Genomic DNA, 17,125 nt, shown 5'->3' on the forward strand with positions numbered 1-17,125 from the left:
GGAACGATTTTAAGATAGTCCAAATTCCCACCCGGACTATCCGAACGGAAAATTTTATTTTATTTTTATTTGTGTGCTCATTTGCTATCATCTTCCAGTTCCAGGCCTTTCAGTTCAGTTCCAGGCTCTCCGAGTAAATTCTGGTAAATGGAACACGCTACACTTATAAGAGTTTTCGTTCGGGTTTTAGCTTACCATTTGAACAATCTTTGAACCAAACGGTTTTCCCGTGTAAACAACCAAAATGCCGACATACACGACATGTACACACACGAGTGAATTTGTAAGTTTTTGCGGGGTTAAAACTTGGTTTAGAACCACTTTCTGTGACAAAAAGCTCAACTATATGCGTGATTCCCGATCCACGTGATTTCATTGCCCATGCAATTCCATTTATTTCAATGGGATCACTTGCGGTCCTCTCTGGGTATCTTCTTCATTTGCGTTCCAATGTGGGGATCAGTTGCTTTCCGGGATCATTTGCGGCACCGGGATCATTTGCAGAGCTGTTCAGTTCCATTCTAAACTGGATAAACTGAAAGCCACACTCTGCATAGACTGCATAGGAAGGAACGTAGGGAAAAGAGTCATAAAGTCCTTCAGTCCTTAAGTGCACAAAGAAGTGAGACCGTTTGTTCAAAAGTCGATTAACTCTAATCTAGGATGTAAGGTCAATCAGCGCTTAAATTTTTCCAACATTTATGAATTTCACCTTTTTGCTGATGATACAAATTTGTTTTTTTAATAATGATTCGTAACCTTCTTAATTTAGAAACCAACATATATGTCGAATTGCAAAAGGTGAGCCAGTGTCTGTATGCAAACAAATTATCTTTAAATATTGAAAAAAAAAGCAGCTTTGTGTTTTTCCATCTTCACAAAAAAGAATTGCTCTTATTAAGATTAATCTCAAGTGGCTGCCTTCAGAACAAAAATTAGAAAACTTAATCTATCGGACTACGTGGAGAACAATAGTAATTGCTGCAAACTCTGTAGTGCTTAAGATATTGTAAATATTAGTTTTTAGTGTTTAGTTAAGTATTTTAAATAATTTTTAGCTTAGCATTATTAATAGTTTTTTTAGGTATTTTAAATGTGTCCCCAATTAGCCCATAAGGGCTAAATACACAGACACAGAAATAAAGTTTTTGCTTACTTTATTTACTAAGTTAAGATTAATCTTAGTATCTCCAAAATGCCTGTTAAATCGGAAAATCAAGTAAAATTTTTGAGTCTCTTTTTGATTGAACTTGAACTGGAAAGCATATATACACGAATTGAGTAAGAATATTTCAAGAGGTATTGCAGCTTTATCTAAATAAGATATTATGTAAACATAAACGTATTACAGCAATTATATTACCCTGTCTAATTAAAGGTATTTCGGCTCCGACCGTAAACAACATAGTCTTTCTTTTGTTTTATTGTTGTCATTATGCGGCTTTCTCAGGCCTAGTTCAGACATCGTGCTTTTGCCGTGACGAACTAAATTGCAATTAGGTTTGACAGTAGCACAGCAGAAGCACGACTCTAATTCAGACGTCGTGCCAGAGTCGTACTAAATTCAGGAGTACTGAAGCTGCATAACAATTCGTCAGCGGTGATCCAACAAAAATGGCGCGTTTTCCAAATTCCAGCAAAAACTCTTACTTTAAAAATCATTGCAAGACACAAGAAAAAGACGCAAAGAAAAGCAACAGAAAAAAAAAAAAACTTTTCCTTTTGCAAGTACGGCGAATGTTTGTTTCTTTGCCCGACTAGTTTCCGAAAACTTTCTTATTTTAGATTCAGCCCCGCTAGCTGCTCTTTGTTGAATGAAACATCCTGGACGTGCTTTTTAGCAGAGAAAATTTCATTGTATTCCTTTGGCTGGCCGCCATGTTATTTGCCGTCTGGCAAGAATAAAACATCGTCACCAGGGTCTTCTCCGTTTTCAAAATGGCGGCTAAAAACGGAGAAGACCCTGGGGACGAGGTTGTGCGCATACTTCGTAAAGGCGAATTATTCTCGGGTCTCCCCGTAACTCCTCGCGGGAACGTAATACCGCCAAAATACATTAATATAATATATGAATTTGGTTTGGTGCGGCAAAAGCACGACGTTTGAACCGCTGCCGTGCCAGAATCGTGCGTCACGACATGCCGTGTCGAACTAAATTGCTTTGCCGAACTCAATTCAAAAGTTTGATTCAGACGCCGTGCTTCTGCCGTGCTTTTGTCGAACTTAATTCCTGAATTTAGTTCGGCACGGCAGGAGCACGATGTCTGAACTAGGCCTCAGAATGCCCTCCTGATCATGCGATTTTCACGGTTTCGCGACTCACTGTGCCTTGTCAAGCTTATTTGAATAACGCAAGACTGTTTTGATGTTTTGATGATTTGTTTTTCCCTTTGTGATGTTCGCAACAACGGGTTGGTGTGTTCTGTACACCGCCCAGAACGTACGAAGAAAAACCTCCAGAGAAACGGCAAGGACATTTTACGAAGAGTTAAACCAAGGACAGGAACATGGTCACTGTTGCCAAAGCTTCTCAGCGGAACCGAACTCCAGATAAGTTGTTAAGAAACGTTTAGGAATGCCATGTTTTCAAGAATAAGACGCGCGTTGTTGTTTTCAAACAGGATAATTAAGCAGAAGAAATTTTGAACTGAGGCAATATGCAGCAACAAATTCAACTGAGCTGAGCAAATCGCTTATGTCGATTCTGTTTATTCTTGAATTTTATATTTTCAAAATAGATTTAGAAACAGAAGAAGGCTTTTTGATTTCAAAATACTTAAAATATTAGGAAAATTAAACCTAAGAAATGTTTGGGCTGCCTATACGGTTTAAATTGTTTTGTATTAGGTTGCTTTCAAAACTTTATCATTGGGGTTTAATTTGGTCAGGAAAATAATATAGTCGTAGCCTAGAATATTAAGGAGAGGTTTAACAAATTATACAGAAACATCCCTCGTTTGAGGTATTTATTTGTATAAATCCCTGAAAGGAGGGATTTATACAGATAAAACCCTCATTAATAATCATAAATTTAATTCATCAGCCCCGCTCTTCCCTGCCACATTATCAAGCCCTCCACGGACTTTCAGTTAGTTAATATTCAACAGGGTTGTAAGAAAAATAAAGGTTGTTGAATACCAAAAGAAAATGTGTCAATCTATAGTTCTACCCTTATTCTTTTAGAAATTCTCCAAAAGAGAAGAAAATAAAAAGAGAAAATAAGAAAATATTCAAAACAAGATGAACCCTCTGAGCCTTTGTTCACGAAACTTGAGATTCTTAAATTAACTGATCTGATCTCATGTATCAGTATCATAATAATCTACTTCCTTCTTTAATTGAAACCTTTTTTCAATCAGTATCGTCAGTACACCCATACAATACTAGGCTTCTAAATCAACCTATTGCATCAATATTATTGAAAAAACTTTGGTAAATTCAACATTCGATTTGCAGCTGTAAAAGTTTGGAAAAACAAAGTCAACTCGAAATCTTACAAAGTTACTGTCTGAGTTTTCAACTGGTACCTATTGTTGGCTTGTTTTTTTTTTTTTTATTCAATCATTTATTCATTCTATTATTTATTTCTTTTACCTTTTTATTTTGTCATACTTTAGTGCCCAAAAACCTCATATATACGTAACTATTGCTTATTTTTACTCAGCTCGATTAGCTTTTTAGTTATACTGAATAAATGTTGTTATTTTTCAGGAATAAAGTGTTTGTCACTGCTAATGCCTTGTAAAGTTAAAAGCTACAAAATTAAATCCAAAACTGACACTAATCTTGGACTATCTAGTAATCGTGGTTTGAACAACGGTTTGAACAACGTTCGCCTGTTGAGCGAGGAGAAAGGTAGCGGACCGGAAGCGAAGATACTCTAAATCAAACTATTTCTAGGAGTAGTAAGTACACACCCTTATTTACCTATCTATAAAGATGATAAATGAGGGTTACTGATTTCTACGCGTCCTAAGGATCAATCTATTGTAACTTAATTTACAGTGTTAAGTGTAACTTAAGTTATTATGTCCCGTTACAGTGGTATTACAACCTCCTGAGACAGTATTGTGATTTGTTCGTGGCAACTCTTGGCAGAAGGGCGTTCCTCAGGGTTTCCACTCCAGCATTTCTCCATCAGTTCTTTCCAGAGGGGTGGAGGCACCATGCTACCTTTCACATCTTTCGGACGATGGCCTTTGTCTACCAATGTAAAGAAAGCTGTTATCGTCAAGTTAACGTCGGCGAAGGCCTGCTGCCCGTACCACATCTCCCACAGTATTAAGCCAAAGCTGTATATGTCTGCTTTGCTGTCATACACCTCAGAATGAAACACTTCTGGTGCGATGTACACAGGGGTTCCCGCCAAAGTGCCAGTGATGTCCTCTGCTTCTTTAGAAACTCCAACATCAGTAACCTTCACTGAGTTCTCTTCTGATAGCTTCAAAAGAAAACAAGAAGCATATGCTATTTGATAGTGCTTTAAAAATTAAACAAATCATTTAACGTAATCTAAGAGAGAACCCATAGCAACAAAATGAAGTTGATTGGTCATCAGATGTTCCCAGAACAATACGTTCGAGCTACAACAAAGAAAAAATCTGATTCCCTTACGGGATTCGACCCATGACCTCCCAAACCGGGGTGGCGCTCTACCTACTGAGCTACGGAGAGACTCAGGTCAGCTAGATAATTTACTAAGTTGGGATGTGACATGTGTATTGCATACTGGTAGGGTCAGTAATGTCGATAGCGTACTGTGTGTAGTCTCCTTCGCGGTCGTTTTTCGCTCCCCCCACAGAAACTTGTGGAGAAGCGTTGCGTGACAACCCAAAAAACGGCTGCGAAGGAGATTATATTGTATGGTGATAATTAAAGAATTATGGTAAATTTTAAGCTCAGTAGTGAAATGGCCCCTTTAGTGGCCATTTATAACAAGAAACGAAAGAAACTTTCAGAAAGATTTCGAACTATGTTCTATGTCGGTTCGTTTTAGATTTTAAAATGCTGGTAAGATCGATTCATACCAAGATGTTCTCTAACTTCAGGTCTCTGTGGACAACTCCTTGTTTGTGGATAAACGTAACAGCAGCAGCGATCTCTTTGGCCCATCGGCATGCTTCTCTTTTGACAGCCGGATTTCTCGCTTTTGCAGGAACTGATTCTGGGTGATCAAAGATGTGACTCTTCAAGCTTCCTTTGCACTTCTCCATGACCAGGATTACCCTTGCGGTGCCCGATTTCTTGAGAAGTGATGTGCCACAAAACTTAACAATGTGAGGATGGTCCAATCTTCTAATAAAGAGAATGAAAAGAACAGACCATATACACTCAGGCGATTTAAAATCGTTTTACTTTTCCGATTTTCTTAAATTCATTCCGCCTTAATTCCATCTCCAGCATCGGCTTTTGTTAGCACAGGGTCCCAAGAAACGAAAACTTTCAGCAAATTCCATAATCATTGTTATCTCACGTAACACATCATTTAAACCGTACCTCATATGAAATTACTGCCAAATTAGTGCGCCCGTTGTCCGATACCGGCGTAAAAACAACCGATACCAAGATGTTCTCTAAAAGAGTTGAATTCACAGTGGTCAAATTTGACAATTGTATTTTGCACAGCAAGGGCTTTTGAAGTTTACAAGGCAAAACGTACAGTGTTTTACTATCCTGGATCCCATATGTCGCTATTCCCGGCAATGGGTCTCCAAAGAGACACCTAGCCTAAAATTGTTATGAAAAAGGTATAGTGACCTTCATCAAATTATTTTGGTTAAGTTAACAAAAATCTTGAGACAGCTGTTGGTAAAACATACCTGCAAATACAACTGAGAATTAGGTGCGTTATGTTTAAGGAAAACCAGTTGTAGACAAATGCCTAGGAGTTTGAAGACATTGAATAAGCTAAAGCTTGCCCTTACTGCCGCTGGTATTCACGATGTTTTGATTTCCTCATTCTATACTTTCTCACTTCATAAATCAGCTCTGATATGTACGGCGGTAATCTAAAGGGCCTTAACGGATGATCAGTTAAAATCATTTACCTCAGAAGGTCCACTTCCGCCATGATAAGGTTTGCGTTTTTGGCGTCAAGTATTTCGTTGCAAACCTTTAATGCCACAATTTGCTCGACTCCATGCCTTCTCATCTTCCCTTGGTACACAGTGGCAAAGGCACCACTGCCAAGACGGGACGACAGGTCTTCTTTCCAGTCTAACTCCTTACTGCTGATATCAACAGAACGGATTTCTTTTAACCCAAATACTGCCAAATGTCCCCTGATATCATGAGCTTCATCCATTATTGGTTGGTACTGCTCTTGTATTACTTCCTGTGAGCGGGTTTCATCACGGAGTTCATTATACAACATCTTGTCAGCCTGGATCAGTTCCGGAATTCGGGCTTCAATTTGCTTCAGACACAGCTTTGCCTCTTTTAGTTGGTCCTTCACGAACAACTTGAGCACCTGTTCGTTTGTAGCGTCATCAAGAAAGTCTGCGGACGTTTCAGCCATGAAAGCACACTTGTCTTTTTCGTATTTCATGATTCTTCTCTTATCGTTCAGCTTGTTTTTAATCGCCAGTATGCCGACCACAGGGACACCGATGACCAACGCAACTAGGGTAAGTGGAACCCAGATTGGACTAGTGACGCCAATGATAACCTTTCCTGCTGTGCTTAAGCTTTCATTGTGGGGACTACTTTCTGGAACATCGAGGTCGTCATTTGTAACAGCAACTTGGAGATTCCGCAGCTGCCCCTCAACAAAATTGTACCGCTGCTGAAAGTGTTGTAAAAGGGACTCACGAGCTTTTGAGAATACGTGCTTATCTTCTTCCCAATGTTCTATGATTTCTCGCAACCGTCTTCCTAACACTTTTGCGATATTGCTTTTTGTCACCTCCCAGGAACTCTCCGCCTTCGGAACTTCGTCTAAGGTCCATGAGGTGAAGCGGGCTCTGACACCATCCGACTTCAGATACTCGGACAGATCCTGAACAGCACGATTGACACGAACCTTTAAATAGTTATGAAGCTCGTCCATAACTTGCGTTTGTTGTTTTTCAATCATAAACAAGCGGAAAAGAATCAAGGCCATTTTGCGAGCGACTTTGTCGTGGTCTCGGGAGGCATTCATGACAAAAGCCTTTGCTTGATAAATGATCCGTGAGAGCAAGTAATCTAGCCATCTGAAGGGAATAAAATAAAATGTGTTTTTATATGTTTATTCGTTAACAACTGAAAAAAAAGATGCAATGCAAGTCTTCAGCCTCAATATAAGCGTGTATGAGCTTTTTTTCTGGTTGGTTCCTCGTGCAGACCAATAAACGAATCGAAATAACCGCCAAGATGGATCGCTCGCGAAAAAAAGTTTCTCCGATTTGATTTTGAAAATCATTATCAATGTCAAAATGTTTTCTTTTAAGCTAAAGAACATACCATACTACGGTTCTGGCTAACCAACAATTTCGATTTAATATAGGAAACAGGCTTAAAGGGCACTATAGCCTGCGAGCAGGCTCTCTATTCGGGGACAACGTGAATTGAACTCTTCGAGCGCCAAAGGCGCGATCCTGCGAGTGCGCGAAGAGTTCAATTCACGTTTCCCCCGAATAGAGAGCCTGCTCGCAGGCTAAGGGCACTATTGTTTCAGAGAATGAATGTATCTTTTGTTAGCAATGCAATACAGATAAAACTAGTTTGAACTGGCCAAATCGGGTTAAATCACGAAATATAAGTCTCGGGGTGCAAGTTTATGGACCTCGATCTCGGTTCAATCAGCTGCAGTAACTCCCAAAACATACTTATCTTTGGTAATTAAAACACACATAAATTCATTAAAAGTAAATAAATATCATTCAGTGTGACTCTTATGAAAACACTTTGGACAATCTGGGCCATAAATTACTGCATCGTTCTAACAAAAATGTGAACGGGTCTCATCCGTATCATCTTATCTTAAAGGTATGCACATAATACTCTATGTTTGTTCAAAAGACTGATTTTACACAGTTATATCTCAGATGTTTCAAGACTGCTCAGTGTCTCTTCGTCAGGCATTTTCATTGATAGAGACACAACAGTTTCGAAAAGTATGAAAAAATTGTATAAACGTTTTGGTTTTTAAGCGCACAAAATATCTAAAGTAACTACGTTACTTGTCAATGTTTGTCCGTTTACAAGGGAGAAAGAACCGTTTTTGCCCTGAGACCTATATTTTAAAATCTGTAAGAAGCATTTATATCGCAACTATTATAGAATTGACAACTTTTATACCTAATTTGGTACTTCAGTATGTTTTTTGTGCCCTCAAATTAGGAGTAGAAGCTTTTAATAATGATAATTTCTTAAATTAAGTTAATTGTTTTGGTTTTAAAGTCAAATCAATGGGAAAAACCCGACATACGTAAAAACTCACTTCCAGTGCATTTCCAGCCTAGCTTCGATGCTCTTCAAAACCATAGACCTCATACCATCCATCAAGGCGAAAAATTCGTCGGTGATAATTCCGTGGTTCTGAGCGATACTGGCGTTCTTTGTTGAAATATGGATGATCTGCGACTCAGGATTAATACCAGGCCAGCACTTTGTCAGCTTCCTGATCACATGATTTTGGACCTCTTTAATTTCTTTCTCCGGAACTTGGTCCCACTTGTTGCACACGAACAACGCGCACTGGGATGAGACTGATTCTTCTTGTCCCTCAAGCGTCATCTTCCTTACTTCTTCTAGCAACTTTTCAAGCTGTAAATCAAGAGCATTCTGACTTAATAAGTATTAAATGGTATGTAAATGTATATACTACATTTAATTTTGCTAAATGTACTGTCCATAATCAAACTCACAGTCCCAAAGGGAGGAAGGTATGAACAAATTTCTGAAGTTTTGCTTTAGAGCCTTAAGGGTGAGGCTTTCCTCTTTTTAAAACCCGGGAAAAATGACAGTTTTTGTTACTTGGCGCACCCCTCTGGTGCAGACCTGGTGAAACCCGATTGATCACCAAGTTTTCAACAAAAACTCTACCAGGTCAGACCAAAATCCACCAAGTTGATTCAGTTTTTCGTCAGCTAGGAGACCGATGATTTTATCGAATCTAATCATGTATGTATGTCCATGCAAAACTGTGCGACCCAGTATTTAACAAACTGAGGTGGAAGAGGGGTATCGTGCCCATGCTTCAAACCACCGATGTCGTCAAAACAACAGCTGTAATTGTCAGTGTGGTATTAATTTGATTTTTCGATGCCCGTGCGCCCATTTTCAGCTCGCATTACCGCCACTAAATCAGTAATGGATCAAATTTAGCAAGTCGTTGAAACAATGAACAAGAGTAGCTGTACTATTTACATTTTCGCACTTCGACCAGCCCCGTATTACGGCCATTTTGTTGACCCACAAGTGTCCGTTCTTATGGAGTTTCACTGTATTCCCAAAATTAGGTTTTTATTCACCAAAGTAAAAAATGATTTAGGTTACTATCATATCTTAATTTTTCTGTACTTAGCTGGCCTAAAAGCAAGATTTGAAATTGCAATGCGCTAGAGCACCAAAGGTGTGATCATACGAGGGCCGAAGGCACAAACTACTAAGGGGGGTCCAAGGGCATGCCTCCCCGAGAAATTTTGAAAAGTGATCTAAAAATGATCTAATAAACGCTCACTCTCAAATAAACACCTCGTATCTAATTCTTGGTTTTCACGTGACGTCATCAAAATTCCAAAATCCAGAATCGCAAGACCCCTGAGTTTTTATCCTTCACTGGCTATTAGACGTCCTTAATATATATCTTGTTGAAGGTTTTTAGCTCGATAGCATTCGCCGTTTACGCCACACGAGATCCAAGATGGCCGCCAGAAGGCTGTCGCGTTTTCATAAAAAATGCCTCATCTTGCGATTTTTAACAATCTGAACAGTTAAGGTTTTGCGAGAAGTGTTCATTTGAATGTTTAATTGTTCATGAGAGTGATCTGACCACTTTTTGTAGCAGAATGTTATGCCAGATGCTTTCATGGATTTCCGACTGCCATTGGACTCCAGCATGGCGTTTCCACACTGTGCTCTCTAGTTTGCGTGAAACATTTTGACGGATAACTCGAGTACGGAATAAAGTGCTGACCTGAGACTTGGACAAAAAGTTTATATAGTAGCTTTCTTCAAACTGTAACTCTAATATTCTTTGACTCGATAGTTTTGGATTTATTTTTTCGCGGCGTGACAGTAAAAACCACCTATAAACGCCTCCCCTGAAGTGTAAAGTTTCTTTTAGACGCCCCCCTCTAATAAACGCCTCGTGACTAATAGACGCCACCTCCAAGAATACGTAAGAATCACCTCAAAAGCCAAGGAAATGCTCCATAAAGTGAAATCACGCAATATAGTTAGTTTCTTGCTTGACTCGGGCATCGAAGAGTCCAACAACGCCAACATGGTTGACCTTGATGACGATGAAAACGTCGATATCGAACTGTGAACGATATCTCTAGGCTTTGAATCAGCGCAGATTAGATTAGTTTGGTTAGATTTGTTGGCGTTGCTACAGTTAAAGTTAAATAAACGCCTCATATCTATTTAACGCTTCCCCTAATACCCCGAAAATTTAATAGACGCCCTGGGCGTTTATTATATCTTTAAGGTATCTGAGACCGTATTTTATGCAATTTGAGGGCAGTTTGATATGGAACCAGGCAGCCAAACGCGAGCGCAAACGCATGGTTATTTCGGGGACTTTTCAGTTAAATTCAAAACTCGAAATCTTTTTTGGCAGGGGAACACACCTCACCAGGTCAACTACATTCCACACCAGGGAGGAATAAAATTGACCAGGGATTCTTTATATAATCACCAGGGTCAGGAAGGTTAAACTTCCACCAGGGAGGGCAAAATAACCCACCAGGTCGGGTTTCACCAAGTCTGTTACAGAGGGGTATCTTGGCGCCTCAAGCATTGCAGTGCAGTTCTATAAGCCCTATCTTTGTGCTGTCTTTGAGCCTGAATCCTTGTATTTTTAGAATCCTGTGAGCCTAACACGAGCGCCTGGAAGTATTGTCATGATGCACCCTCTAGGCGAGATGATTACAAAATGGGTGGGATGATTGCATTCATCTTAGGTTGCCTTTTACATACATGGAAAAAATGTGATTTTGTTTGTGTTATAATTCCCGAGAAAACAATTAATAGAGAAACAATGGTCAGCTCAAGTTTTGCATTTGTAACAACATAACGCGACCATTTCAGGAAGACCTATTTTTGCTGCAAATAACAATAATCTCACTTCTGTTATTTACTTATGTTCAAATGCTCACCCTGTCTTTTTGAACTCCTCCAGCGTTTGCACTGTTAATGACATAAATGAATGCAAAGGCTTGAGGCAGATACTGTGTGACTATCTCATCCATGATCTCAGACTCACCAATTCCAGGACTGTCAATAATGACCACGCCTTTCTGAAATGAGAAGTTGATTGACATCTTATATCCACGAAGCGCCTTGGTAAATATGATGAAACTGGGTAAGAATTATCTCGTAAGAGAAGTGGTCTTAACAAGTGGAACCACCTTGTGTAGGGGTTTTATGGCCAGGCAAGACGCAATTTATCTGATAATCGTAATGGCAAAAACTTTTTGAAATGAACATTTAAGATGAGACTTGAATATTTTGTGTGCATTAGCCGGAGTTGCATTGGCACTAAGATGGTACAGAGTAGTTTTTTTCGTAGCACCTGCTGAGGAGTTTTCTGAAGACCTATATATCTCTTTTTAGTGAAGTGGCTGGTCCCGTCCAGGGAAAATGTAATTTGTGATGATCTTAAATTAGCATAAATTACTTTATAACATAGCTAGCAGAGCCGCGCAATCAAATTCAGTATACGTAAGCGTGCTCAAAATCCCGATGGAGCACGCTGATGACGTAAGGCGCGAGTGAAAATCCCACTGAGTGAAGCTCATACGCTGTGTTTTGCGAAAGCGATGACATATTATCTTCGGAATATGAAAAGTGAATCCTTTCTATATTTTTCCAATGATACGAGCTACAAGGTAAGCTATTTCTTTTTTCGAGACGGAGAGCGAAAGAGAAAATAAATTCGATTTTGCCGTCAAAGTTGTTTGTGTGCTTTTCTTCATTCAAACAACAACAACTAACGTGCGAGTCTCGAAGGACGAAAATCATTTTTTCACGGCCCTAATGTGGAAGAATGGGCCAACCATGAATGACAACAGCTCGATGGCACTAAAAACTAGCTGCCTGACGAAAGTTTTCGCGTTTTAAGCATTACACCAAAGCGTCTACGGCTCTGTTGTGATTTTGCCGCTCGGGAAAAATTTACTTCGTCGGGCGCTTCATTCAACTACCGTTTCAAAAATAAATGTTTATTTACATCAATTACAAATAAAATCGGTCCACAAAAATACTTAAAAATAAGCATGGAACCGAATTCTTTGACTCTTTTAACCCTTGGAATCTGTTCGGCTGTACGAGGTTGTTTTGTTTTAATTTTCTTCCACTCGGGAGTAAACAATTTAATTTTAATTCAGCGAAAACTAACCTCAGAATCAGCAGCAGTATTTGCTGTTTTCGTCAATTTTTTTCCTTCGCTCTGCCACCGTATAAACTAAGTCAATTTATCAGCCATTTGACACAAACTGCTCCAATCGTGTAAACTTGTACATGTGTAATTTATTGCTCGACCGCTATAAAGTTTATGTTCTCACACTGCACACAATAAACACAGTTTTTTTTCCCGCGGCCGGTTTTGATGCACAATTCCACCGGCAATGTTATAAAACAATTGGTTCATGCTTTTAGCTGTGCTCCATCGAGTTATGGAGCACTTGGGAAGTTTGGAGAGCACTCAAGAAGCTAGAGTTGCCCTCGGCTATCGCCTCGGGCAACTCTTACACTTCTTTCGTGCTCTCCAAACTTCCCGCGTGCTCCATAACTCGATGGAGCACGCTAAAGCATGAACCAATTGTTAAATTTTGCCGGCACGGATCAGAGGGCTGGTTGCGGGTTTGAGGTGCGCAGTGTATAGTGGGATTTGAGTTTAAATAGGTGGCCGTTAGAAAGGTGAGTCATTCTACGGTCAGCCTTCGCCACGTTTTGGTCAATGTTTTGTTATATTTGTTTTTCCTATGTCATCAGTGGATGCAGGATTACGCTTCGTTTTGTTTAAATATTTAGTTCTGCTATTATAATTGTATCACTGTAAGATCATATAATTTTATTTCGAATGACGCTTCGTCTTGTTTAAATATTTAGGTTTGCTATCATAATTGTATCACTGTAAGATCATATATTTGGAAAAGTATTTGTTTACAGTAGTTAGATAAGAATACCCTAAACCCCCAAGGGTTGCGCCACTGCCTTGGTCGGGGCCACACGTTCCCCGTTTTCTCCACTTGCTGGTTTTTAGGGGTTTTCGTGTCCGGCTTTGGTGCACTTAGTATTTATCTTTTATTCATAGCTTGTATTATATGTTGAGATGGAATAAACGGGACGATGGCTTGGCTGGCCAAAGCACCAAATTTAATCAATGTCTTGTGTGTCCGGATGTGTAGTGGAGGCAAAATATACAATTGTCTTGATTATGTTTATCAATCAGTTCACATTCAACTGGATTATATTGCAGTTAACCGCGCCCAACTGTCCAGGTAAGGACATCACATGGCTCTCGTACTGGTATGGCTTGTGTTGACAAAAACTAACCAGTCCCTAAATTTCGAAAAAATTACAGGCGGTTCCAGAAAAAATCTTTCTATTTAGTGCCTTCTTTGTCCGTTTGGTCGTTTGGCGTATTTTCTCTGCGCATTGCATGTAAACTAACAACAAGACTAACTAATAACTACCTCCAAAAGTTGGTGGGGCCAAAATATTTCAATCTTCTTGTAAACTGATCCTTTTTCTCGTTCATTCTTCACATGGACAAAAGGAGAGATCTGCTGGAGGTAACTTTGTTTCGAAGATCCTGCTGGAGGCTCCACCAGATCGAAGGTCTTTGTAAGAAGCCCTGTCACAGGATCCTTGTCTTTAAAGTGGGCCACAATTCTGCGTTGTTCTCCGTATCTCAATTCGCATATGGTGGACGTCGTGCTGAGTACAGAATACGGAAGAAGTTCCTCACCCAGAATAAGGTTAACAAGGCTGCTTTTTCCAGAGCCTGTCTCACCTTTAAAACATATGAAACCGTTAATCATTATAAATATTACTTTTTCAGTTATAGCAGCCCTTATAATAATTAGTTTATGTTCGTCATGAAGTGAAATTCGTGAAATATCCAGCGAAACCTCAATAACATTACCGAAAAATTCACAAACGTAAATGTGATGCACTTTGTATGGCTTTTCTATTTGTGGACATTTTCTATTTGTAGAAGCTAGATATCGTATAGTTTTTAAAATTTTGTTGATTACTTTGATTACTTTTAAAGCGTATGGTTGAACTTATTTCCGTTATAGAAACTGCTGGAAGACATAACCTGCGTTCCAACAATGGTTTACGCCTTAATTATAGCCAATATAAATCTCACGCTACGCTTGGGGATCGCTGTTTTCATGTGGCCGCCCTTAAATTACGGAACGATCTTCCAAGTGAAATAAGAAACAAGTAATCAGTGCAAAGTTTTAAGAAAGCCATCAAGACCTTTTTATTTTCAAAAGCTTTTTAATTGTACATTTCTTTTTATAGTTATATCCATTTTAAACTTTTTTAGCTTGTGAATTTAAATTTTAAATTTTTAGCTTTTTTTATTTTTAATTATATTGTTATGTTATGATAATTGCGCAATATAAGTTAATTATTTATTATTATTATTATTATTATTATTATTATTATTATTATTATTATTATTATTATTTATTATTATTATAAGCATTGTGCATTGCATTGTCTAAGGCAAAGAAACGTTACCAGTATTACGCAAGTTACTTTTACACGGTAGCACTGATCATGAAAAACTGGACTTTGTTATGATTTAAATTATACATTTTTTCTCTTGAAAATTTCCTTGAGGAAAAGAACTTATGAATAGGCAGTTTCGTTTTTCCTGTTGCGACGTTCCGAATGGAAATTCGTGTTCATTTACCGTTTTGCGGTTTAACTTTGTACCAGTTCCAGGCTTTTTGGTTTTTACAACCACGCCAAATTTGTTGATGTTTCTTGAGATGTTTTGGAGATATTTATCATCCTGATAAAATGCAGAAAAAAGTTGGAATGTCTGATTTATGAATTTCTATTGTTCAAGGAAAGTGGACTAACTTTAAACACGCAAGCTGAGTCAATCCGTGCAAAACTGTTTATTTTAATTGCTGAAATTGTTTAATTAATTACAGTGTATTCGTTTTGCTTAACACACTTAAATGTTATATACATGTATTCTAACCTAAAACTTTTTATGCATTTGCATTTGTCTTAAAAGGATCTTAAAATGTATTTCTTGATATCAAATGTTAAACAGCCTTTTATTTACCTGCCACTAGAAGGAAGTATTCCTTCCTTCTTAGTTGTTCTTGATGATGTTTTATCTTTTCTGTAACGTTTCCCGCGTTCTTCTGCAGCAAAGTCAGAATTTTCTCATCCATTTTATTCAGACAATGCTCGCCATCGGTGTAAAACTTAAGTAAGGTTTGTTTTTTCCGAGCATCTTCATCTTTTGCTTCTGATAAAATTGAAAAGGCCTAGAACATTAAATAGAAAGGGATTAATAACTCTATCATCATGGTTCCATAAGTGATTAAGATTGTCTCCTTTCATTGGTGTTAATGGTTTAGTTTCGTTGGGAATTGAAGACTTGACACTCCACTTCTAATAAAAGCCCCCAAGTACCCTTTTTTCCGCGAGGGAATAAACAGTGCGTGCGAGCGGAGATAAATCGGAGCAAAATGAGGGCTGTAGCGGAGATTAATGAGTAAAATAAGGGCTGTAGCGGAGATAAATGAGCAAAATGAGGGCTGAGGCGGTTGCTACAGTCCTCTACCAACGAGCGTTTGCCAACCAATAAGGCCTGCATGCAATGTAAATATTTGGCCTTTCAATGTGGCCAAGATATGTTTAGAAATGCACAACGTCATAGTGGTAATATCTTAAAATAAATCCTTTTGGTAAAGTAATTTTTCAAAGCTGGTTCAATTTAAAAATCAATCATCCCAGTCATACCAATAAACTTTTCAAACAACATGATTGATTCGTGAACACTTAAATGTACTTTCGTGGAAAGTACTGATGAGTTTCTGGGAAACAGACTGATAAAGAAAATCGTTATTAAATCTTTTTCAATGTTTATTGCCAAAAAAGGTATTTGTTTATCAGAAAATCACAAAATCCGTGCACTGAGCGGGAAGACATTTCATGTCTGGCTCCCGGTGAATTCAACGAGCGATTTTGATGCATGTCTATGTCTGCATGGTGCAAATGATTATACTCTTGCACACATTTAGATTTACACGAAACTGAGTGCCAAATAATTAAATCATCATGATCGTTGGATAGCAAAATGCGTTAAAGTATTGAATTCTTTAAGAAAGTAAATTATTTCAATACTTTCGATTTTGACGCTGTTGTACGCTTGAAGCATTTACGCGTCACTGAACGGTTTTGCTGTGGTCTTACGTGATTATTTAGTTAGGACATTGCGAAACAAGGTTGAGACTGAAGACAATTCCTGTTTAGTATTTATATTTGACTGTTTCGACTCTGGAGAATTCTTACCTGACCTGCCGTCCAGCTGGGCTTATTTAGTGACTGGTTTAATTCAGTTTTTACTCGATCTTTCATCTGATGCAAAGTTTGTAATCCTTTACACGAAATACCAAGCGCCGCCATTGTTTGAAGCATGTCCGAAAGATCGTCGATTTCCTCAATGGTTTTCGTTTTACCAGAGGCCATTTTACTCGTTTAAACGCAATCGAACTGATATTATAACATAAGAAGAAGAAAGAATAGTGAATAGCTACATCGCAACTCACAGAGAAGCTCTTTCAAGCACCGTAAACTATTTCATCGCCCCGGTGCTACGTGTAATTGTAGCGTCGCCGTTTGTGTGCATAGGGCGTGACAAAGTTATTCCGAGAAAAACGATACGGGGGTACGTTATTTGTGTTTGTTGCTCAAGAGCACTGGGGTCATAAAT

At 38.6% G+C, this 17,125-nt stretch overlaps 1 protein-coding gene across 1 annotated transcript; it reads right to left on the reverse strand.

Moving 5' to 3' along the window:
- Window positions 1-3,874: 3,874 nt before the first annotated feature.
- Window positions 3,875-17,016, reverse strand: LOC144663383 (uncharacterized). Its single transcript, XM_078524306.1, has 8 exons — window positions 16,705-17,016; window positions 15,467-15,674; window positions 13,848-14,167; window positions 11,307-11,447; window positions 8,423-8,748; window positions 6,048-7,193; window positions 5,028-5,295; window positions 3,875-4,441 (listed from the first exon to the last, which is right to left on the reverse strand). The coding sequence occupies exons 1-8, from the start codon at window positions 16,879-16,881 to the stop codon at window positions 4,037-4,039; spliced, it is 2,991 nt and encodes a 996-aa protein (XP_078380432.1). The 5' UTR covers window positions 16,882-17,016; the 3' UTR covers window positions 3,875-4,036.
- Window positions 17,017-17,125: the final 109 nt, after the last annotated feature.

The sequence above is a fragment of the Oculina patagonica genome, chromosome 8 (assembly GCF_052425735.1).
Source record: "Oculina patagonica isolate OP01 chromosome 8, crgOcupat, whole genome shotgun sequence".
In the NCBI taxonomy this organism is placed as follows: Eukaryota; Metazoa; Cnidaria; class Anthozoa; order Scleractinia; family Oculinidae; genus Oculina; species Oculina patagonica.